The following is a 17,661-nucleotide window of genomic DNA, read 5'->3' as shown; positions in this document are numbered from 1 at the left end:
CCTCGCTCTTGACCTCCTGTCACATTTGAAGCACTTTTCTTCTCCCATGATCTGGGATCGTAGGGTCGGACAGACCAGTAATGCCCTAGACCAAACATTAGCTAATGTTTAAAATCATCTGCAGAATTTATTAAGCAGACTCCTGGGCCCCACCTTGAAATTTTCACTGACCAGGTCTGAAGTAGGGTCCAAGAATTTGTTTTCTTACAAGTTCTCAGATAACACTGACAGTAGCCATACCACACAGTGCTGCTAAACAACATGAGGAACCTTTTACCTCCTGACAGTCTTTTACTAACCTCCATCTTTTCCCATTCTCACTGTAGGGGGAAAAAAAAAAAAAAACAGAGAAAAAGGCACAAAACATATAGTTTGAGTGTCCTAGCACACTCTTGCCTCAGGTAAGCCTCATGCATCCCCCACACAACCCAATCACATTCATGGCCACAGTTCTGGTTTCATCAAACCTCCAGTCCTATTGCAGGACAACTCTACTATCAGCTTCCAGCTTCCCTGAGCTCAAGGAACTTGGCTTTTCCTCTAGCTAATATATTATATCAGAATATTTCTGAGTATTTGTTTTCCTTTCTTCATTATCAAAGGAAGATATTTTCTCTCTTCTAGAGCTAACAAATCAATGGGGGAAGGTGAAGGAGAACATATTTGTGAGGGAGGAGGCTCCACAAAATTTTCCTGCCACACGTATTCTATAGGAAAGTTACTAAAATGTTCTGAGATTAAATTATATCTTTTGAATTTAGTAAGAAAACACTACACTAAGAATTCAGTGTTTGCACTATATTACACGTGGAATTTTATATAGTAACATGTTATATGTACAGAATATAATACAGTAAGCAAAAACAATAGTTACTTAATTTCTAATTTGTTCAAGTCTACAGAAATAGCTTTGTGTTTAACATTCTATTTGAATCCATACATTAACTTTTCTATTTGCATAAAATATATTAACAAGTTGATATTTTCAAATTTGTTGCAATGTCTATAACAAAATATTCTTCCAATATTTATAATAGTTGGAATGACAAGAAAGTATCACATCAATTTAACATCTGACTATAAGAATATACAGCTTCTTTCAAAAACCGTAAGAAATTTGTTCAGTGCAATAATACCTCCAAAACAAAAGCGTCTTTTTTTCCATGTGAAAGATCCAATTCTGTAACCTCATCAGAGCTTTCTGACTGAGATCTCAAAAGTCTTGAGCGCTGTCTAGGTTCTGGTATAGGTGATCCTACAATCTCTTCAGACATTTCCTAAAAGAAAAAAAAGCTGCTTTATATCATATTAGACAGTCTTTTTCAGATGGGTTTTAAACTACTATATTAACAGATAAAAAATGGAAGCTGGGGGAAGTCTGTAAAATATATTCACCACCTATATTTAACTATAACCTCTATGACTAGTTAATAGATGCTTCCTTTTATCAGTAATAGCAGTCTTGATGCACTTACCCAGAAACATACAGAACTGTCACAGACACAGCAAAGTTGTATTGTCAGCTAGTGTACATAGCAGATACTACAATGAACAAGGGAACTGTAGTCCTTTCAGCTCAGAGGTATTTCCTACTTAGCATTTTAACATTATAAGATTCCATAAAGACATTAAAGATTTATGTCCTTTAACAGGATTCTAATCTGTTATATTTTTTCATATCCAGTAGTAATTTTCTAGAGCTCTACATAGTAAAATGTGGAATATGATGTTCTGTGTAGATATAGTTAAACTGAACACATGTATTTGTTGTATAACTTATTAATTAAGTTAAATCAATGTTGGCAGTTAGCAGTAATAATCTTGTATGGTCAGTGTGTGTTATGAATCCTGTAAGAATTCATTAACTTTTATATGTTATATAGCCAAAAACCAGAACTAACTAGAACTTAGAAATTTCTGTTGGCCACAAAAAATATCATCAAATGTTGATATGTGAGCACAAATGCAAAATTCATACTTATCACTGGTGAAACAGAGTTATCTTTAAAAAGGAAATAGAGAAAGATTTTCAAAAATATAGTCTCAAATGTTCATTGCAGGGGTATGATTATGCATACCTTATGTGAGTGAGACCAGCAGCACACAGCTTTATGACACAGCTATCTATGGACAGTATAAATGGATACTTTCACATCTGTGTTATCTTATTTGCACTCCGAGTTAAGCTGCCCTCTATTGAGGACAGTGAGGACGAGCTGTAGTTCAGAGGTGCATCCGAATAAGGTGCTGTCCAGGTCAGTTATTTGACTCTTTGTGCAATGTTTTCCCACTAATGCCACACATCTTTTTATAATGTCAAAGTAGTTTAAAATCACTGTATCACACACCTAACAAATACAACTCTCCAATGTAATATATTTTAAATTCATAATGGTGCTGCATCACTGGTACTCCCATTCTAAATGTTCTACACTATTCTTATACCTTTGGGATGACTGAACAGCTGCATTTCAGTGTTGCTATACCTCAGCATTTAAACACCACTCAATGTACTGAGAAAGAAATCCAACAGGAGCATTCACAGTGGTGGGAACTATTTTCCCCAAGAAAATATGTGATCCATATTTTCAGAGAGGGCATATATTGTTTAGAAAATTGAAAAGAAAGCAATGATATGAGTATCATACTATGTAGATAGCTGGTAATTACCATCACACCCTAACTTTGTCAAATAAACTGAGATGTTGCACTAAAAGATTATTAGAATCAGGATCTGTAACGAAAAAAGAAATTATAGGCCCTCCCTGGTGGCACAGCGGGTTAAAGCATAGCACTAAGAAGCTAAAGCCACTTCCACATGAGTTCGATCCCCACCTGCCCTAGAGATGATCCACATGGCACCACAGACCTCTCCTGACCCACCGCTGCTCCCCTCAGCAGTGTACTTCAACGATCTACCTGTTCTGCTCCCCACTCTATCTCTGGTGAATCCTCTCACCGCCCCTGCATCTCTGGCCTGTGCCCCAGTTCTGTATGCACAAAAAAATAAACCTTAAAAAAAACAGAAATTATGAAATTATAAGATTCATAAGTTGACTACTCCTTTTATGGAAAGATAGTCATACGCAATATATGAAATCTATATATTCTGAAATCTAAAAAAAAATCTAACATTTATTCCTTCCTCTAAAAGACAGTAGTAGAATTTCAATAAATAGCTACTGAATGGATGAAGTGGCTTAAATCATTCTCATTTAAATATGTTCCTGTCTTCAAGGAGCTTGTGTGACAGCAAAAGAACAAAGGAAACCTCATCAGTACTATGTCACTGGCACTATACCAGAAGCACAGGCAGGTACCAGAGGTACACAATGAGGTGGAGGAGGAGCAATTGTTCCTGTGGGAGATCATGATGGAATCAACACTGCTAACAAACCGGGTTCAGCTCACAACAGTAGAACTGACCATTGAGGCCTAACATACAGTTTTCAAACCATTCTCCCCGATGGACATCAACTGTAATATTCAAATATCAATCAATAATTACAAAAGAAAAACAACTACAATATAAGTTGCATGGAATACCTTAATTTAACAAAGGCAGTTTTTCAAATATTAATGTATAAATACATTGAGATATATGTGTGTGTGTGTATATTTTTTTTTAAGATTTATTTATTTGTGCATGTAGAACTGGGGTACAGGCCAGAGGTGCAGGGGCAGTAAGAGGACTCACCAGAGACAGAGTGGGGAGCAGAAGAGGCAGATCTATGAAGTACACTGCTGAGGGGAACAGTAGGCAGGTCAGGAGAGGTCTGCCGTGCCATGTGGATTACTTCCAGGGCAGGGATCGAACTCATGCGGAAGTGGCTTTAACTTCTTAGTGCTACGCTTTAACCCACTGCGACACCAGGAAGGGCCCATTGATATATTTTTATTGAACTCAGAGTTCAACAAAAATATAAAGCAGTGTTCAACAAAAATATAAAGTAATGAAGTGAAAAATGGTATCAAGTTAAAAAAAAAGGTATCTTAAACTTAATATATCCACTTTCAACATGCTATCTATCCAACAACACATTCATAGGCTATTTTATTTTCCATTTTGAACTAAACTTTCAAACCCAGTGTATGACTTATGACACATCTCAATTTAGATCAGCCACACATCACGAGCTCACCAGCCACACACAGCCATTATCTACCACATGGAATAGTGAAGCTCTAGCTAAAAACTTTAAAATTCCTCCCAGTTTAACAACTTTGCTAGAAAGAAGTAAATATGCAGCTAGAAATGCACTACACTAGGAGACCAGCCAAAATTCATTATATGTATAAAAGTAAAGTCTAATAAAAATGTTATTAATGTTGTCCACTTTCATTTTACTTAAGTATTTAATTATCAGCGACTCAAAAAGCAAATAGCTTCATTCTAATGCCTGCAGCACTCTCACTCCCTTCACACTATGGCCATTACACTTTAATAGAGCAGGCAGCACAGGGAGAGCTACTGCCGCCTTGATGCGAAGACAGACCACGGAAATGACTCGTAGGAAAATGATTGAGTAGCTTAAACTGAAAAACTGTAATCTTTCACATTTTTACTGTGGATATGCAATCCTTCTTTTTCCTAAAAAAATTTTAAATCATTCTAGTCATTCAATGAGAACTGACTGAGAGGCTACTACAAGGAAGAAGTGCTATAGAAACCAGGAAGACAGTCCTGGAGGAGCTTTATTCTACTGAGAGTAACAAGCAAGCAACAAAAATCAAAACTACAAACATAAGACACACAGATATAAGAGTAACAGAAAACAATAAAACACTGAGGCAGACAGGATGTACCAAAAGTTGACAGAAGAGTTATAATTAGGGTGGTTTGCCCTGAAAAGGAGACAGTTGAGTCAAGATATAAAGGGAAGTGAAAGGATGAAATCATGAGGAAAGCTAATCCAAACAGTGAAGAAAATGTTTTATGTTCAAAAAAGATAATCTAAAAATATATTAACATCTAAACAACAACTTAAAGCATCGGCAGTGCAGATGTATTCTACTTACTGGAGGGTTGATTTCATATAACTCTTTATTCTTAGCAATTGTGTCGTTGATCTTCTTTTGCATATGAGATATATGCTGTTCATATGAGCCATCATTAGGTGTCTTTCCAGCAATCTGAATACCACCAGGCGTTGGTAAAGCTGCTAAGTATACACCTGTGGCCGACTTATAAACATAATGGAAAAGAAATCAAAAAAAATCAGATAACAGTTACTGGGCCTCCTTCGTGGTCTACAGGTTACGTCTCAGCACTATAACCACTATGACCTGAGTTTGAACCCTGGCCAGGGAGCCAACCTACATGGCACAGCAGACCTCTCCTGTCTTGCCCACTGCACCCCTTACTGTATTTCAGTAGATTTGCCTGTTCTGCTCCCCCCTTTGTCACCTCCCTACTCCCTGCACCTCTGGCCTACACCCTAGTTCTTCTATCGTCCCCCTCTCCCACAGAAAAATGTCTTAAGGTTTCATATTTAGGAATAGGAGCCCTGCAGGGAAAAGTTACTCAGCATCTGTGAACACACAGATATGCATATGTGGAAAGGCAGAGAAAAATCTAACCAGCAACAGGGTTAGCTGCTTTTAGTATGGACCCTGGAAGATAGGGGACAGTAGCAAGAGGAGGATTTCACCATATATCCTATTGTACTTTCAAAATTTGTACCTTGTGATTGTAAAAAATAAATTTATTGAAAAAAGTTTCTAAAAAAGTAAACTTTTCATGAATAAATATATCATGTACATTTTAAGTGGCAAAGTAAGAGAAAACATTTACAAAACAATGTGAAATCCAGAAAGGATAGGAAATTCACTGGAAATCATACTGTCAATAAATATGTAGAGACTTGAATCTGCTTCTCATTCTGAACCCATTAATTTTACACTACCCACCCCACCTCTGTAATTACTAAGAATGAAAACTTTACTTCAGACAGATTTAAATATTTAAATAAATGACTATTAGCATTATGATTAAATTACTACAGTACTGCCTACCATCTGTTCTGGGAAACTATTAAGGGAAACACAAACCAAGATACTGCGTGTGTGTGTGTGTGTGTGCAGGCATACCACACACACACATACACACCCCTTTATATGCTTGTATGCTGACATATGCTTATATAGGAAAGCAAAAAATGTATAGAAATATAAACATCAAATTATTAACAACAAAAGAGTGAAATGGGGAAAAGACAAGTTTTTTACCTCTGGGTATTTTGTATTTTCATATTTTTAAATTAATTATTTGCCAAATTTGTTAAAGCCTATCCTAAAAGGAGTCAGAAACTCTATGATGAAGTCTCTGCAGTATATAGAACTGCTCTCTAGGAGCTCTCCGGTTTGTGACTAGTGTCCATCCTGCATCATGCCCCAGACTGATGCTCTGCCTAGGCATGACCTCTGTGCCCACTGCACTCCTCTGAGCTGCATTCATTAATGAGGCAACCAGGCCAAAATGGGTGAGAACACAAAGCCTCTGAAACCAGACAGGGCTGGGCCAGAAAAACCAGTTTGAGAAAATGTTAACTGTATTTCTTTGGACAACTCTCAACATATCACAGCATCCTTTTATCTTCTTACAAAGCAAAGGTAATCCCACATTCCTGTGGAGCAGCACAGTGACACTCAGCAGAGATTAACCATCATGGAAGCTACTCTAGAGACTCTGAGATTTAAGAGCACAAGTGAAAACACAGTGCCATGAGTTAACATTAATGACCAAGAAGGAAAAGATGAGCAGGAATCAGGAAAGGCAGTACTGGAAGCAGCAGTGAAGAATTACACAGATTGTTTTCTGGGGCTCAATCAGCAGAAGAGTTTGCTACAGTTGGCACAGTATATTACAAACCTTTGAATAAATTCTTAGTTTCTACAGGCATGCCTATTAAAAACTAGCCTTGTATTCAGCACATATTGCATATTAATGTTACGTTCTCACTAATAAGCATGTGAGTTTTTGAACAATGAATGATAAACCCGTTTTCTCCCAAATTAATGCAATATTAAATATTTTAATGAAAATCCTATTACTTCCTTAAATTATGTTTGCCATCACCATGCAATTATCCCCTACATACAGAAATTTGCTCTTGTACAAAATCTACAACTACAAAAAATCACCAAACAAAACCAAAACATCTAAACTTACCGCTAAGCCCATTAACATATTTTCACCCACTGTGATCTGAATTCTGAGTCCAAATAATGCATTCATTCCTTTGAGTTTTAGTTTATTCATTAGCTGAGTATGCACTTCATATTCCATAAATGGCAACAGATTACTGATAGCTGTGGCATTTGCTTCTGCCTGTGCTTTCTTTTTCAAGCGACATAACCTGTAAGGAAAGTAAGTTACTAAGATAGTATTCTCAGTACATTTTAAGAAATGTCCAATATTTAGAACTTTCTTAAAGTGAGTCAACATTTAATTGTTTCAAATGAGTTTACTAAAGTTATATCAATAACTTTTTCTACTATCTTCTTCATTCTACAGTCTTCTGCTAAACGTCACAGTTCAATTAAAAAAAAGAAAAATAATCTCAAATAAATATTGACCAAAATTACCAGAGAATACAGGTTTCATAACTGCATGTAATCATAAGACACTATTTTGTTTTGGGAATATTTAAAAGTCTAACAAATTTGAATTTCCAACTTCTTGACATCAAGAACTATACAAAAGGTCCCTACAATAAACTAAGTCTCCAAAAGCCTACACTTTAATGGTGAAGGTGTTACATATTTAATACCATTCAAGCATACTGAGTCACACCCTTAGCTTTCAACAGGTTAATTATCTCTGTGGCAACAAACTTAATGTTTTATAAAAAGAGTATTTTTCTTACCAATTTCACTTATGCTAAAATACAGGTTCACACAGAATTGCCCATCCTGCCAGGTACGTGCATCAAGGAAACAGATATTTGGACTATTTCCAGTTATATGCCCTGTTCTCTTTCAGGGACGCAAATACTGTTTCCACAAACATACCTGGCCTGAATTAGACAACCTTTCCCAATAACTGTGGCATCCACTGGGAGGTCTATTGTGGTAAAGAGAACATCAGGGACTTTTTGTTTCCTGCAGTTACAGCAGTAGGTGAGATGAGCTGGAAATGGCATATTCAGTTCATCATATGGTATATGGCAGAACCCACAGCCTGCAGGCAGATTTTCTTCTAGCCTATTGAATATATTAAGAAAATACATTAAGGTTTTTTGATTATTTTTCAAAACATGCACTGCATATATAGTACTTACATACAAACTACCCCATACCTTCCTCCACAGTGGGTGATTAAAAACAAGAATGTGACCAAGAAGAATTAGAAATGACTATGAAATCAGAACCATATACTCTCTTTTAAGAGGAAAAGTTCACATAACTATAAAATCATTTTGAATCAATCTATGTTTGATGACTTACCACCTACCAAAAACTATTATCCCAAGTTTTTATTTTGGGATTCAACACAGAAACAAGTGGGTGGACAGTAAAAGTATATTTCCCTACTAGCTGGAAAATGTAAAACAAATATAAAAAAAAAATCTTAAAAAAAAATTTTAGCCAATCTATCAGTATGAAAAATCATTAAGATTATAAACAAATATATAGTCATATTCTGTCTAATCTCCAAAGACTGTTCTAATACTTCTGAGAAACCAAACATGTTTCATAAACAACATACACATAAAGCACACCCCCTTAGTCACTGTAAGCGCTTGTAACATGCTATTTATAAATTCATTTTAGAATGACTATTTTTTCACTCATGTAATTAAAGGAAACTAAGAGAACAGGAATGGAAACAGAAAAGCTACATTTAGAACTCGACTCACACAAAACATCTGGAAATCTGGAAAAAAACATGGTTTCTCAATTCTTTCTAATCTAAAGTAGTTCTTTAGAAACTGAAACTTAGAAGTACACATATTTTTTCAAAAAGGGAAAGGAAACTCACAGGGTACCTTCCTAGAAGCCAGGCTTTGTACAGTTTCTGTATATATTATTTCACTAAATTTACATAGTAATCCTCTACTACTGTCAGATAATATTCTTTTATTGCTGAGATGGCATTCTGTGTATTAGAAGAGATAGGGAAGTCAGCAGACCTGAGTGAAGTTGTGTGAGCTTTAGCAAATCATTTGACTTCTCAGAGCTACCTCTATAAAACAGAATAATAACAACTAGCTAGAAAGATTCCTTTTACTTTTTTATGATTACAGAAGAAAAGTAATGCTCAGCAGTCACCAACAAGAACCAGACTGTTTTGCCCAAAACCTACCTGAGATGCTAAGCAACTTGTTCAGTCACACTAAGAACTGAGCAGCAAACTTCAGTTTTTAATTCCAAATTGAATCCAAAGCCCAAGTATTAAAAGGGATCACACAAGGATGAAAACTGGAGCAATTTTTAATTAAACAAGTGACACAAGTTTGAACTTAAGTGGTTTAACATGTTAAGACATAAAAATAATATGACATTTATGAAAACAGTTGAAGTTTGTAATGTAAAAATGGGACTGTCTCTGAATAGTGACATCATAGAGAATTCTCCTCCTCTTCTACTCTCACAATTTCCAAATTTTCTCTAGGAAACCCTAACACTTTTTTTTTTTAGAAGAAAAAAAAAAACGAGGTTTTTCTCTTTTACAAACAGGGATGACATCTGTTACTCTGGGCAGCCACAGACAAGAATTCACTGTATCTATGCAAGCCACTGGTCGTTGTTATATTAGACTTCTCTCCCTCAAGAATGAAGTTAACTGAGATGTGAGAGAACTCTCCTGCAGCATTAGGACAACTCACTGGTGAAGTCAGTTTTCTCAATATAATATTGAATTCTGGTTGTTTAATATACTTCAACATGTATCACTTTTCTATTTATGATTTTATTTTCCTATTTATGATTTTAATGTTCTGGAATATAACATGGTCAAAGTTCACTTTTAATACTAACAGAAGAAGAAACTGACCAATATCTTCTATTTGCCTCCCAAACTGAGAAAATTTTTTATATTATATAAAGACTTGCAACTGTATAGTATATATTGTCAGATAAAGAATGTTTTTGCTTTTTTTTTCCTTATTAAATACTAACATAGTAATCCTGAGGAAAAGCAAGTATATACACTGGGAGGTCAGAAACAATTAAAATGTATGTTATCCAGGTAAACTGTGATACCAAACTACTCTCTCCCTCCCTCCCTCCCTCCCTCCCTCCATCCATCCATCTTGATAAATATCTGCTTATAAAAGCAAATTAAAAATTAATAAAATAAACCAAAAAGCAATTTCATTCCATCCAGTGTTTTCACTTCACTATCACATGCACTATAGCCATACTTCATTGTTCATAAAGCTTTTATATATAATTTTGGTAAAATACATTGCTCTGTTTTACTAAATTAAGAATTTTCTTTATAAAAATTGCTTCATGACCTCTTTTTGTTATTCCTCTACTTTGCCAAACAAAAAACTGTATACTTGAAGTTGAAATTGATAGTTATTTATGTCAGTTATATATGTTACTCATCAAGATACTGAAAACAGTAACACATGCAATAGAGTGCAGAACCTAAGCCTTCTTTATTACTATCTGTCAGTTAAAGTTAAGTAAAGTGTCTGGTCCTGATTACTAACTACACCACTGTTACCCACCCTCACAGAGAAAAACCACCATCTAAGAGAACCAAGTCCACCTCTCCCTTTTTTGCCCTAATAGGAAATAACCCCAGCTGCCATGACCACCTCTGTTCCAAACAGCCCTCCACGGTGCCATCCTGCAGAAATCTAGGGTTCAGTACAGCTGCCGTGCCGGATGCAGATAAAATACAGACCTCTTCACTAGAAGAGAAAAAACACATACAAGTTCATATTGTAAAAATGTTAAATATCAAAGTGATATAAGGCCACAATCTAAGTTCAAGTTTGACTCCACTAAATACAATACTGCAGGATTACCCCCTTAAGCTTAGGATCAAAAACAGCAGTAATACCCTGCTATTAATATAGAGGACGAGCATTCTTTAAGTAAAAGGTGAAGTATAAATATTGACAACAGATTGCTTTAAAATGTGGTAAAGCTGAAAGATTAGGATATTTAAGTGTTAATTATATTGTTGAATTCAGCAATGATCCTTTACATACAGTAATAAAGAACACTTCAAATGCTTACTAAATTTTATGAAAATTATTCTAAAAGCTCAACTATGTAAATATCTGTATTGTTATAGCTTAATTTAAACTTAATAAGTGTAAGAAAATCCAAAGTGCACTAGCATTAAAACTACATCTATGATAAAAATCTATTTTCGAAAGAATTCTTTGAAACTATTACATTTTACCCAACTTGAAGACAATAATAGTTAATAATCAAAACAATTATTGAATGGAATCATACAAAGAAAATGAGAAAAATTATAACACAAGTGACAAAACACAGGAACAAAACATAAGTGTACCAGAAACCTAAGAAAATTGAGAGAAATGATCATTTGCTCTGTGAGTAATGAGAAGACAGGAAGAACACCTGGAGCCAAGGTAGACATCTGAATTCAGGGGCCAGAAAGCAGAAGTGCCTATCAGGTTTAATCCAATAACAATGAAAGCAGTTCGAAAAAAATGAGTAAAATGGGATTAAAATACGAAGATTTTTTTTTAAGTGCTAAAGGAAAAAGAAGCTTGCATCAGATGAATTAAAGTTTCTAAATAAATTATTAGGACTCAGTTCTATAAATGCTTGGCAGAAAAATGACCTATCTCCAGCCACAGTGAATCTCATCTCTGGCCTTCTTTCACATGTTATTCTTTAAAAAACGAGCCCTCTCTCTATGCATTCATTCTTCTTTTAAAATATCATACTCATGCACTGAGATTCAATTCAATCATCAGCTAGTTCACTGTTAATTTCCTCCAATCCCTCCAGTCTTGTTGGATTCTCCAAAGTATCTGGGACATCATTATTAAACATAATTTTTCCAAACTCCCCAGCAGAATGAATCTGATGGCGAGATCTTTTATTTATTTTTCAGTTTGATTTTTTAAATTTTCTTATGTCATTGTTCATTTTTATACAGTAACTGCTTTCTCCCTTCAGAGAGACAACTGTCTTAAAACAGTGTCACACTCTGACCACATAACTGAGGCAACCAGTAACAGGGAGAGGGAGTGGAGGCGGGGGGTGAGGGGGTCAAGACAGGGGAGAAAAGAGCATAAGTGGATATGGTGATGCTTAATGGGTGATATGGTAGTGGGAGAACTATGAGGACCACAATAAAAAAAAAGAATAATCAATTGATTAATAAAAAGAGAAAAAAAATCCTGTCACTAGGACATAAAAGTGTGCAACACTAAATCCAAAAATGAGGCAAGACCCCTGGGGAGTAAGTCAAGACAGGCATAAGAAAGCAGTTTAACAAGAGTAGAACAGCTTACTAAGGGAATAGACCAGTTCAAGAGTTTAATACATGGTATACAAAGGAAAAGAAAGGACCCTCAGAAGTAGCATCGTCTGTAATGTTTACATTTCTATATTCACTTTTCTCTAACAATGATCTTGCAAGAAGCAAAAGAGAAATATATACATACTAGTTGGCTGTAAAAATTATCCAAGGATAGAAGGTGGGGAAAGAAGGAAGGACAAGTTCAAAGAGTTTCTAGATGACACCTATTACAAACTTTTGGAGGGGCTGAATGTTCCTTCAAGGTTAGCAGAGAGCAAGTCAGAACCTGAGTGAGGAAAGGGAAAACTCTTGGTTAAGAAAGGGATCAAAACAAAGTAGGTACGTGAGTAAATATAATGGGTGGAAAATACTAAGTTGTTATTGAAGAGTGAAATTTTATAGATTGAAATTTTAAAAAAGGTATTTACAAAAAATAATTACATCAAAAATATGGTTGAAAATTAAGTAGACATACAGGCCTTAAGGATGAAAAAGTTCAGTGTCAGGCTGTTTGAAAAAAGAACCAATAAAGACTGCAGATCACAGAGAGCTAATTAAGGAAGGCAGGAGAATATTTTCGAGGAAGGAAAGTCCAATCTGTGGAATGGCATGAACTTTAAAGGCATGGATAAAAACTAAGAGAATAGAAGTGCTTCCCTAACTCGGCAGTTCGGAAAATAATTTGTTGGCAAGAGAAAGTTAAGTTAGTTAGCCAAAAGTGAAATAAGTTTATAGATAAACTTAAAAGACACATAACAGTTCATTTACAATACAGATCAAGTGCCCCAAAGACCCCAGTGTAGGGAGGAAAGTCATAAACTGAAGCAGAATGGGCCTACAGTTACTTCTTGCTATGTGGCAGTGTTCTTATTTTAATCCCTCAATAACCTCAACTGATAGGCAGTATGATCTCCAATCAATGTATAAATAAATGGTAATTCAGACAAGAAAAGTAACCTTCCCAAAGTTACAGAGCAATTAAGTATAAAAGTGGTACATGAACCTGATAAACTCCACAGCCCTTTCTTCTGGATCACCCCACTATCCCTCTTTTCTCTACATCTTCAGAAAGCTTTCCCCCTTTCAGATGACAATCTGTAAGTTACAGCATCTAGAAAATCAAGTCATTATTATCATTTACCAGATGCTAGTTGATTCACTGTAGCCCACTACAGCATGACAGCCTAATGCTTTAGCATGTGATTTTATTTCTTGTCTGATTTCTGCCCACCACGCATCTCGAGTTTCTGGTTCATCTGAAAAATAAATTTTAAATCAGTTCACTACTCAACACACATTGTCTATATGAACAAGAAATGTTTCAAATAAACGTACTCTGGAAATAGTGTCTCACACAGATTTTAAAACTAACAACTATAAAATGCTGTTTCTCAAAAATCTTATTAACATTTTATTTAATTTAATACTACTTCTCACAAAATTTAACATTTTAAACTGAATTGACAGCAAAAAATCTAGTCTTCTTTGCATTATTACTTTAAGGGACTTCTATAGGAATATATCTTATTAGACACAACTTAAAATGGAGACCCAGAATTCCTAGATCCTAATCTTAAATTGAGAGAAGATCCTCTCTGTCACCTCAGCGAATGAACAACTTATGTTCATTCATATCCATAAATTTCATTTAAATTCAGATTTCATTTCCTAGTCTCTGTTTTACAACCTACTATATTCTGGATTCTCTCCAAAGCAAAGATCTGACTGTGTTAAAGGAGAGAATGCCATTTGTAGTAATCCGTCTAAAAAATGTGAGACATGTCTAAAACAAAGAGACAAGAATTAAAGGTACTAGCTAGTTTAAATAAAAGAAACAAATACATTGAAGAAATCAAATTATGTCACTGCATAAGGAAAAATTTCAGACAGAATACGATAAACTCCACAATTAAGGAAATGCCTCAGATCACAGAATAATATCTTATTACCAAAGTGGGGCCCAATATTGCTTATAACGGAGCATTATAAATGGAACATCTGTCACACATACTTCTTGATCACTTGCAGTGAGCTGCAAACTATTGCTGAAGAGCAGCTCCAAATTATAGTAACGTTTTATGTGTAAAGACGATAAAAACAGAAAGTCTATAATCAGCATTATCTTATTTTGTTTCTTTTTGTGCCAATTCTGTGGGAGACCATTTTTGAAATACTGAAAGTTTAAATCAACACTAAATAGGATGCTAAGCTCCTATTATAAATTTTCCACATAAAAAGCACTATTAAAATTAAAAATTAAACAATCCAAAATGTTTCTATTTTTGAATTGCAGCACATATCCACATTTCAAAATGCTTTTCAAAATAAGTAAAATAAGTAGTATTATACTCACTAGTAAAATATGAAGACAGCAAAGTAAAGAAAGGTTAAAGGGGTTGTATAATTCACATTCCTATGGTGTTATTTTGTTTCCTCCACAGGGAGGGAAAAAAGGGACAAGTGAGGAGATAAAAGTCAGAACTAACAAATGATGCCAGCCAGTTCTTGAATTAAATTTTTGGATCAAAGACAGAGCTACCCTAAAGCCTTCTTTCAGAAGAAAAGAAAGAAATGCAGATTCCAGGAAACTGAGGAGAAGATCAAAGTATGAGATAAATATGAAGGAAGAAATAGAAAAGACTACAACATGGTTTTAGCAGTCACTCATAGGAATTAAGAAATGTGTGAGACAATTAGGTGGCCCTGTTTAACAAATAACACTAAGAGTTAAAAAAAATTTCTCCGTATCCCAAATATATACATTAACAGCATAAATACACTCTCAAATCTATTCCCTAAAGCGACTTTAAATATTGTAAGAAAAAACTATTATTAAAGTAATTGCTCTAACCTATTAAACTATTTAAGAATTTTAGAAAATAAACATTACAAACAATAATTTAAAAACCTCAGTCTAGAAAATAATTATTTTCCTGAAAAAAAAAGAATAAAATTCAAAGTCTAACATTTCCTAAAAGCATTTGAACCTGTTACTTACTAACACAAATGGTTGTATGCTGCATTTTTATAAAAATAGATTTTCTCACATTAAACTTTCCTACATCTGTGCTGCAAGTATTACATACTTTTCTGTTTAAAAAAATAAAACTCACAAAAAGTAATACATTATGCTGCTTTATAAGTTAATGAAAAATGGAGGGAGCTACTTATTTTTAGTTCAAAATATATTTATTTATAAATGGCCAGCATGTCTAAATGGGAAACTATATAATAATAACAACTATGAAATACATGTAATCACATAAAATACAAAGTTTATTTATGTCAAACTTACCTTGGCATAACACGTAAAATCAGATAATTAAACCAAACACTATGAAAAAATAAGTGGCTGATATAAAAAACAACATAAAAACAAAAAGCTGAATGCAGCGCAAGTGGAGCATTCATATTCTTCTGACAAATTCACAAGCAGCCTTTATTTTGACAATGAGCCACACAGTTGCACATGGGATGCCGCTGTTGGACTTAATAAAGTATTTACAAGTTGAATAAAAGCTAAAGAGCTACATAACATGGGAACTAAGGAAGCAAATGGCATATGTCCACACTCCAAAGAATTTCTTAAATTTGGTTTTTGGCTGAAGCAAAAGCTCAAAGAACAAAGGGTTTTGCAAAGCAGATTCAGCAGACAGGAGCCAGGAACAGTGGGTATTGTGGCGCATGCTTGGATCAGGTGACAGTACAGACTGAAAACTATGGCAGCTCACTGAAATGGTTACAGAAAGTAATGGCCCTAGATTCTAGGTGAAAGCAAGGCAAGCATACAGTAGGGAGAACTTAGTCACAAACTAGTAATTGGATTAACAATCATCTACAACTGTAAGCAAGAAGCCATAAGATGAAATTTTTGGTTGTTAAATTTAGGGGTTGTTTAAAATAAAGATTAATCAATTATTTAAGGTTTAAGAAAAATTATCTTTAAAGTCAGCATTATACTTATGCAAGAGATGAGTCAGAGAATATTCAGGTAGTAATTATGATTCAGCCTAATTTAATACAACTGAAAATTCAAAAATAGCACAGTATAATGGAATTTTAAGGCTTAAAAACTGCTAACTACATCCTCATAGGTAATAGTCTAGTGAATTTGAATTGATTATTCATGCTACAAAAGGAGAAAAATGAGGACCTACCAAACTTATCTGAAAGGCAAAATAGTCTAGTTCAAAAATGTTTGGCACTAATCCTGGCCATCCATGAGAATGGACACAATTTAGTCATTTATATACAGCTGAGATGTGAGGGTCACAATTAATAAGCATTTCAGAGATGTAAAAAAAAAAATCTTCAAATTAAATACCATGCTCCTCCTGATAATCTATAGAATTACTTATAATTATTTTTTTAATCTTTTTTAGGAGATAATCAAGATTTAATCACTATACACATATTTCATACTGTTTATATTTTTCTTTCATGGATCGAAACTCTCCATAGATAATATTGCAAATCTTTGAATAAATCCTCCTAATTATAAGGATGACTTGATTGCTAGACAAATACCTCTCTGATACTTCTCTTAGGGATAAAGTCTGCACACTTAGGTTGACATCACAATCCATTTTACTGCTATTTCTTCTCTAGAGCATGGCCATAGTTTGAAATCTTGCCATCTTTTTAGCATATTATCTTGTTTCTGAAATGCAGGTGAAAATGGTAAAGATTCCTAAAATGACAGTAGTAGGTTATAAAGTGAACAACTCAACCCTTTTGAGGTTTTAGGCAGACACTTCTGGGAAACACTGACTACCTAAAGGTTTACTACTTATTTCTTCACAGCCCTGAAATAACTCACCCCTAGAAATCTGGATGAGAGGGGGAACAAAAGGAATGGGCAGTATTCAATGTAACTTTTAAATGAACAAGAGGAAATAAAGTACAGGTAGGATCAAATAAAAGTTTTTAAAACAATGAGAATCTAAAAGTAGTATTTCAACTGAAAACAACCTTGTGAAGATGATAAATTTTCCCAAATGAAGCTGAAATTGGAGATTTTGGGGTTTAGCAGAGTAGACAATCTCAACCTTGGTGGGGATTCAGTGTCAGAATAGAAAAAAAGAGTGTCGCAGAGAGGAAATGATTTGCAAGTTCAGAGAAAACATCATGATGAAGCGACCTGGGATATTATGAGGATAGGCAGGATATAATCTATGTTGGACCAACTGAAGTCT

General features: G+C 34.6%; 1 protein-coding gene across 13 annotated transcripts in view; it reads right to left on the bottom strand.

Annotated features, from left to right (window-relative positions):
• C2CD5 (C2 calcium-dependent domain containing 5) overlaps positions 1 to 17,661 on the bottom strand; it is an 88,267-nt gene that overhangs the window by 21,297 nt on the left and 49,309 nt on the right. For all 13 annotated transcript variants that reach the window (XM_012732844.1, XM_012732847.1, XM_004693215.2 and 10 more), the window contains 6 exons: positions 13,608 to 13,722; positions 10,773 to 10,868; positions 8,014 to 8,205; positions 7,172 to 7,358; positions 5,020 to 5,184; positions 1,137 to 1,277 (listed from right to left, as the gene is read on the bottom strand). In XM_012732844.1, coding sequence (XP_012588298.1) covers positions 1,137 to 1,277; positions 5,020 to 5,184; positions 7,172 to 7,358; positions 8,014 to 8,205; positions 10,773 to 10,868; positions 13,608 to 13,722 — 896 coding nt within the window. The remainder of the gene's footprint in view (positions 1 to 1,136; positions 1,278 to 5,019; positions 5,185 to 7,171; positions 7,359 to 8,013; positions 8,206 to 10,772; positions 10,869 to 13,607; positions 13,723 to 17,661) is intronic.

Source organism: Condylura cristata, unplaced genomic scaffold, assembly GCF_000260355.1.
Source record: "Condylura cristata isolate star-nosed mole 26May11 unplaced genomic scaffold, ConCri1.0 scaffold00036, whole genome shotgun sequence".
Taxonomy (NCBI): Eukaryota; Metazoa; Chordata; class Mammalia; order Eulipotyphla; family Talpidae; genus Condylura; species Condylura cristata.
Note: the sequence above shows the minus strand (reverse complement) of the source record. Positions and strands in the feature narration are given on the sequence as shown.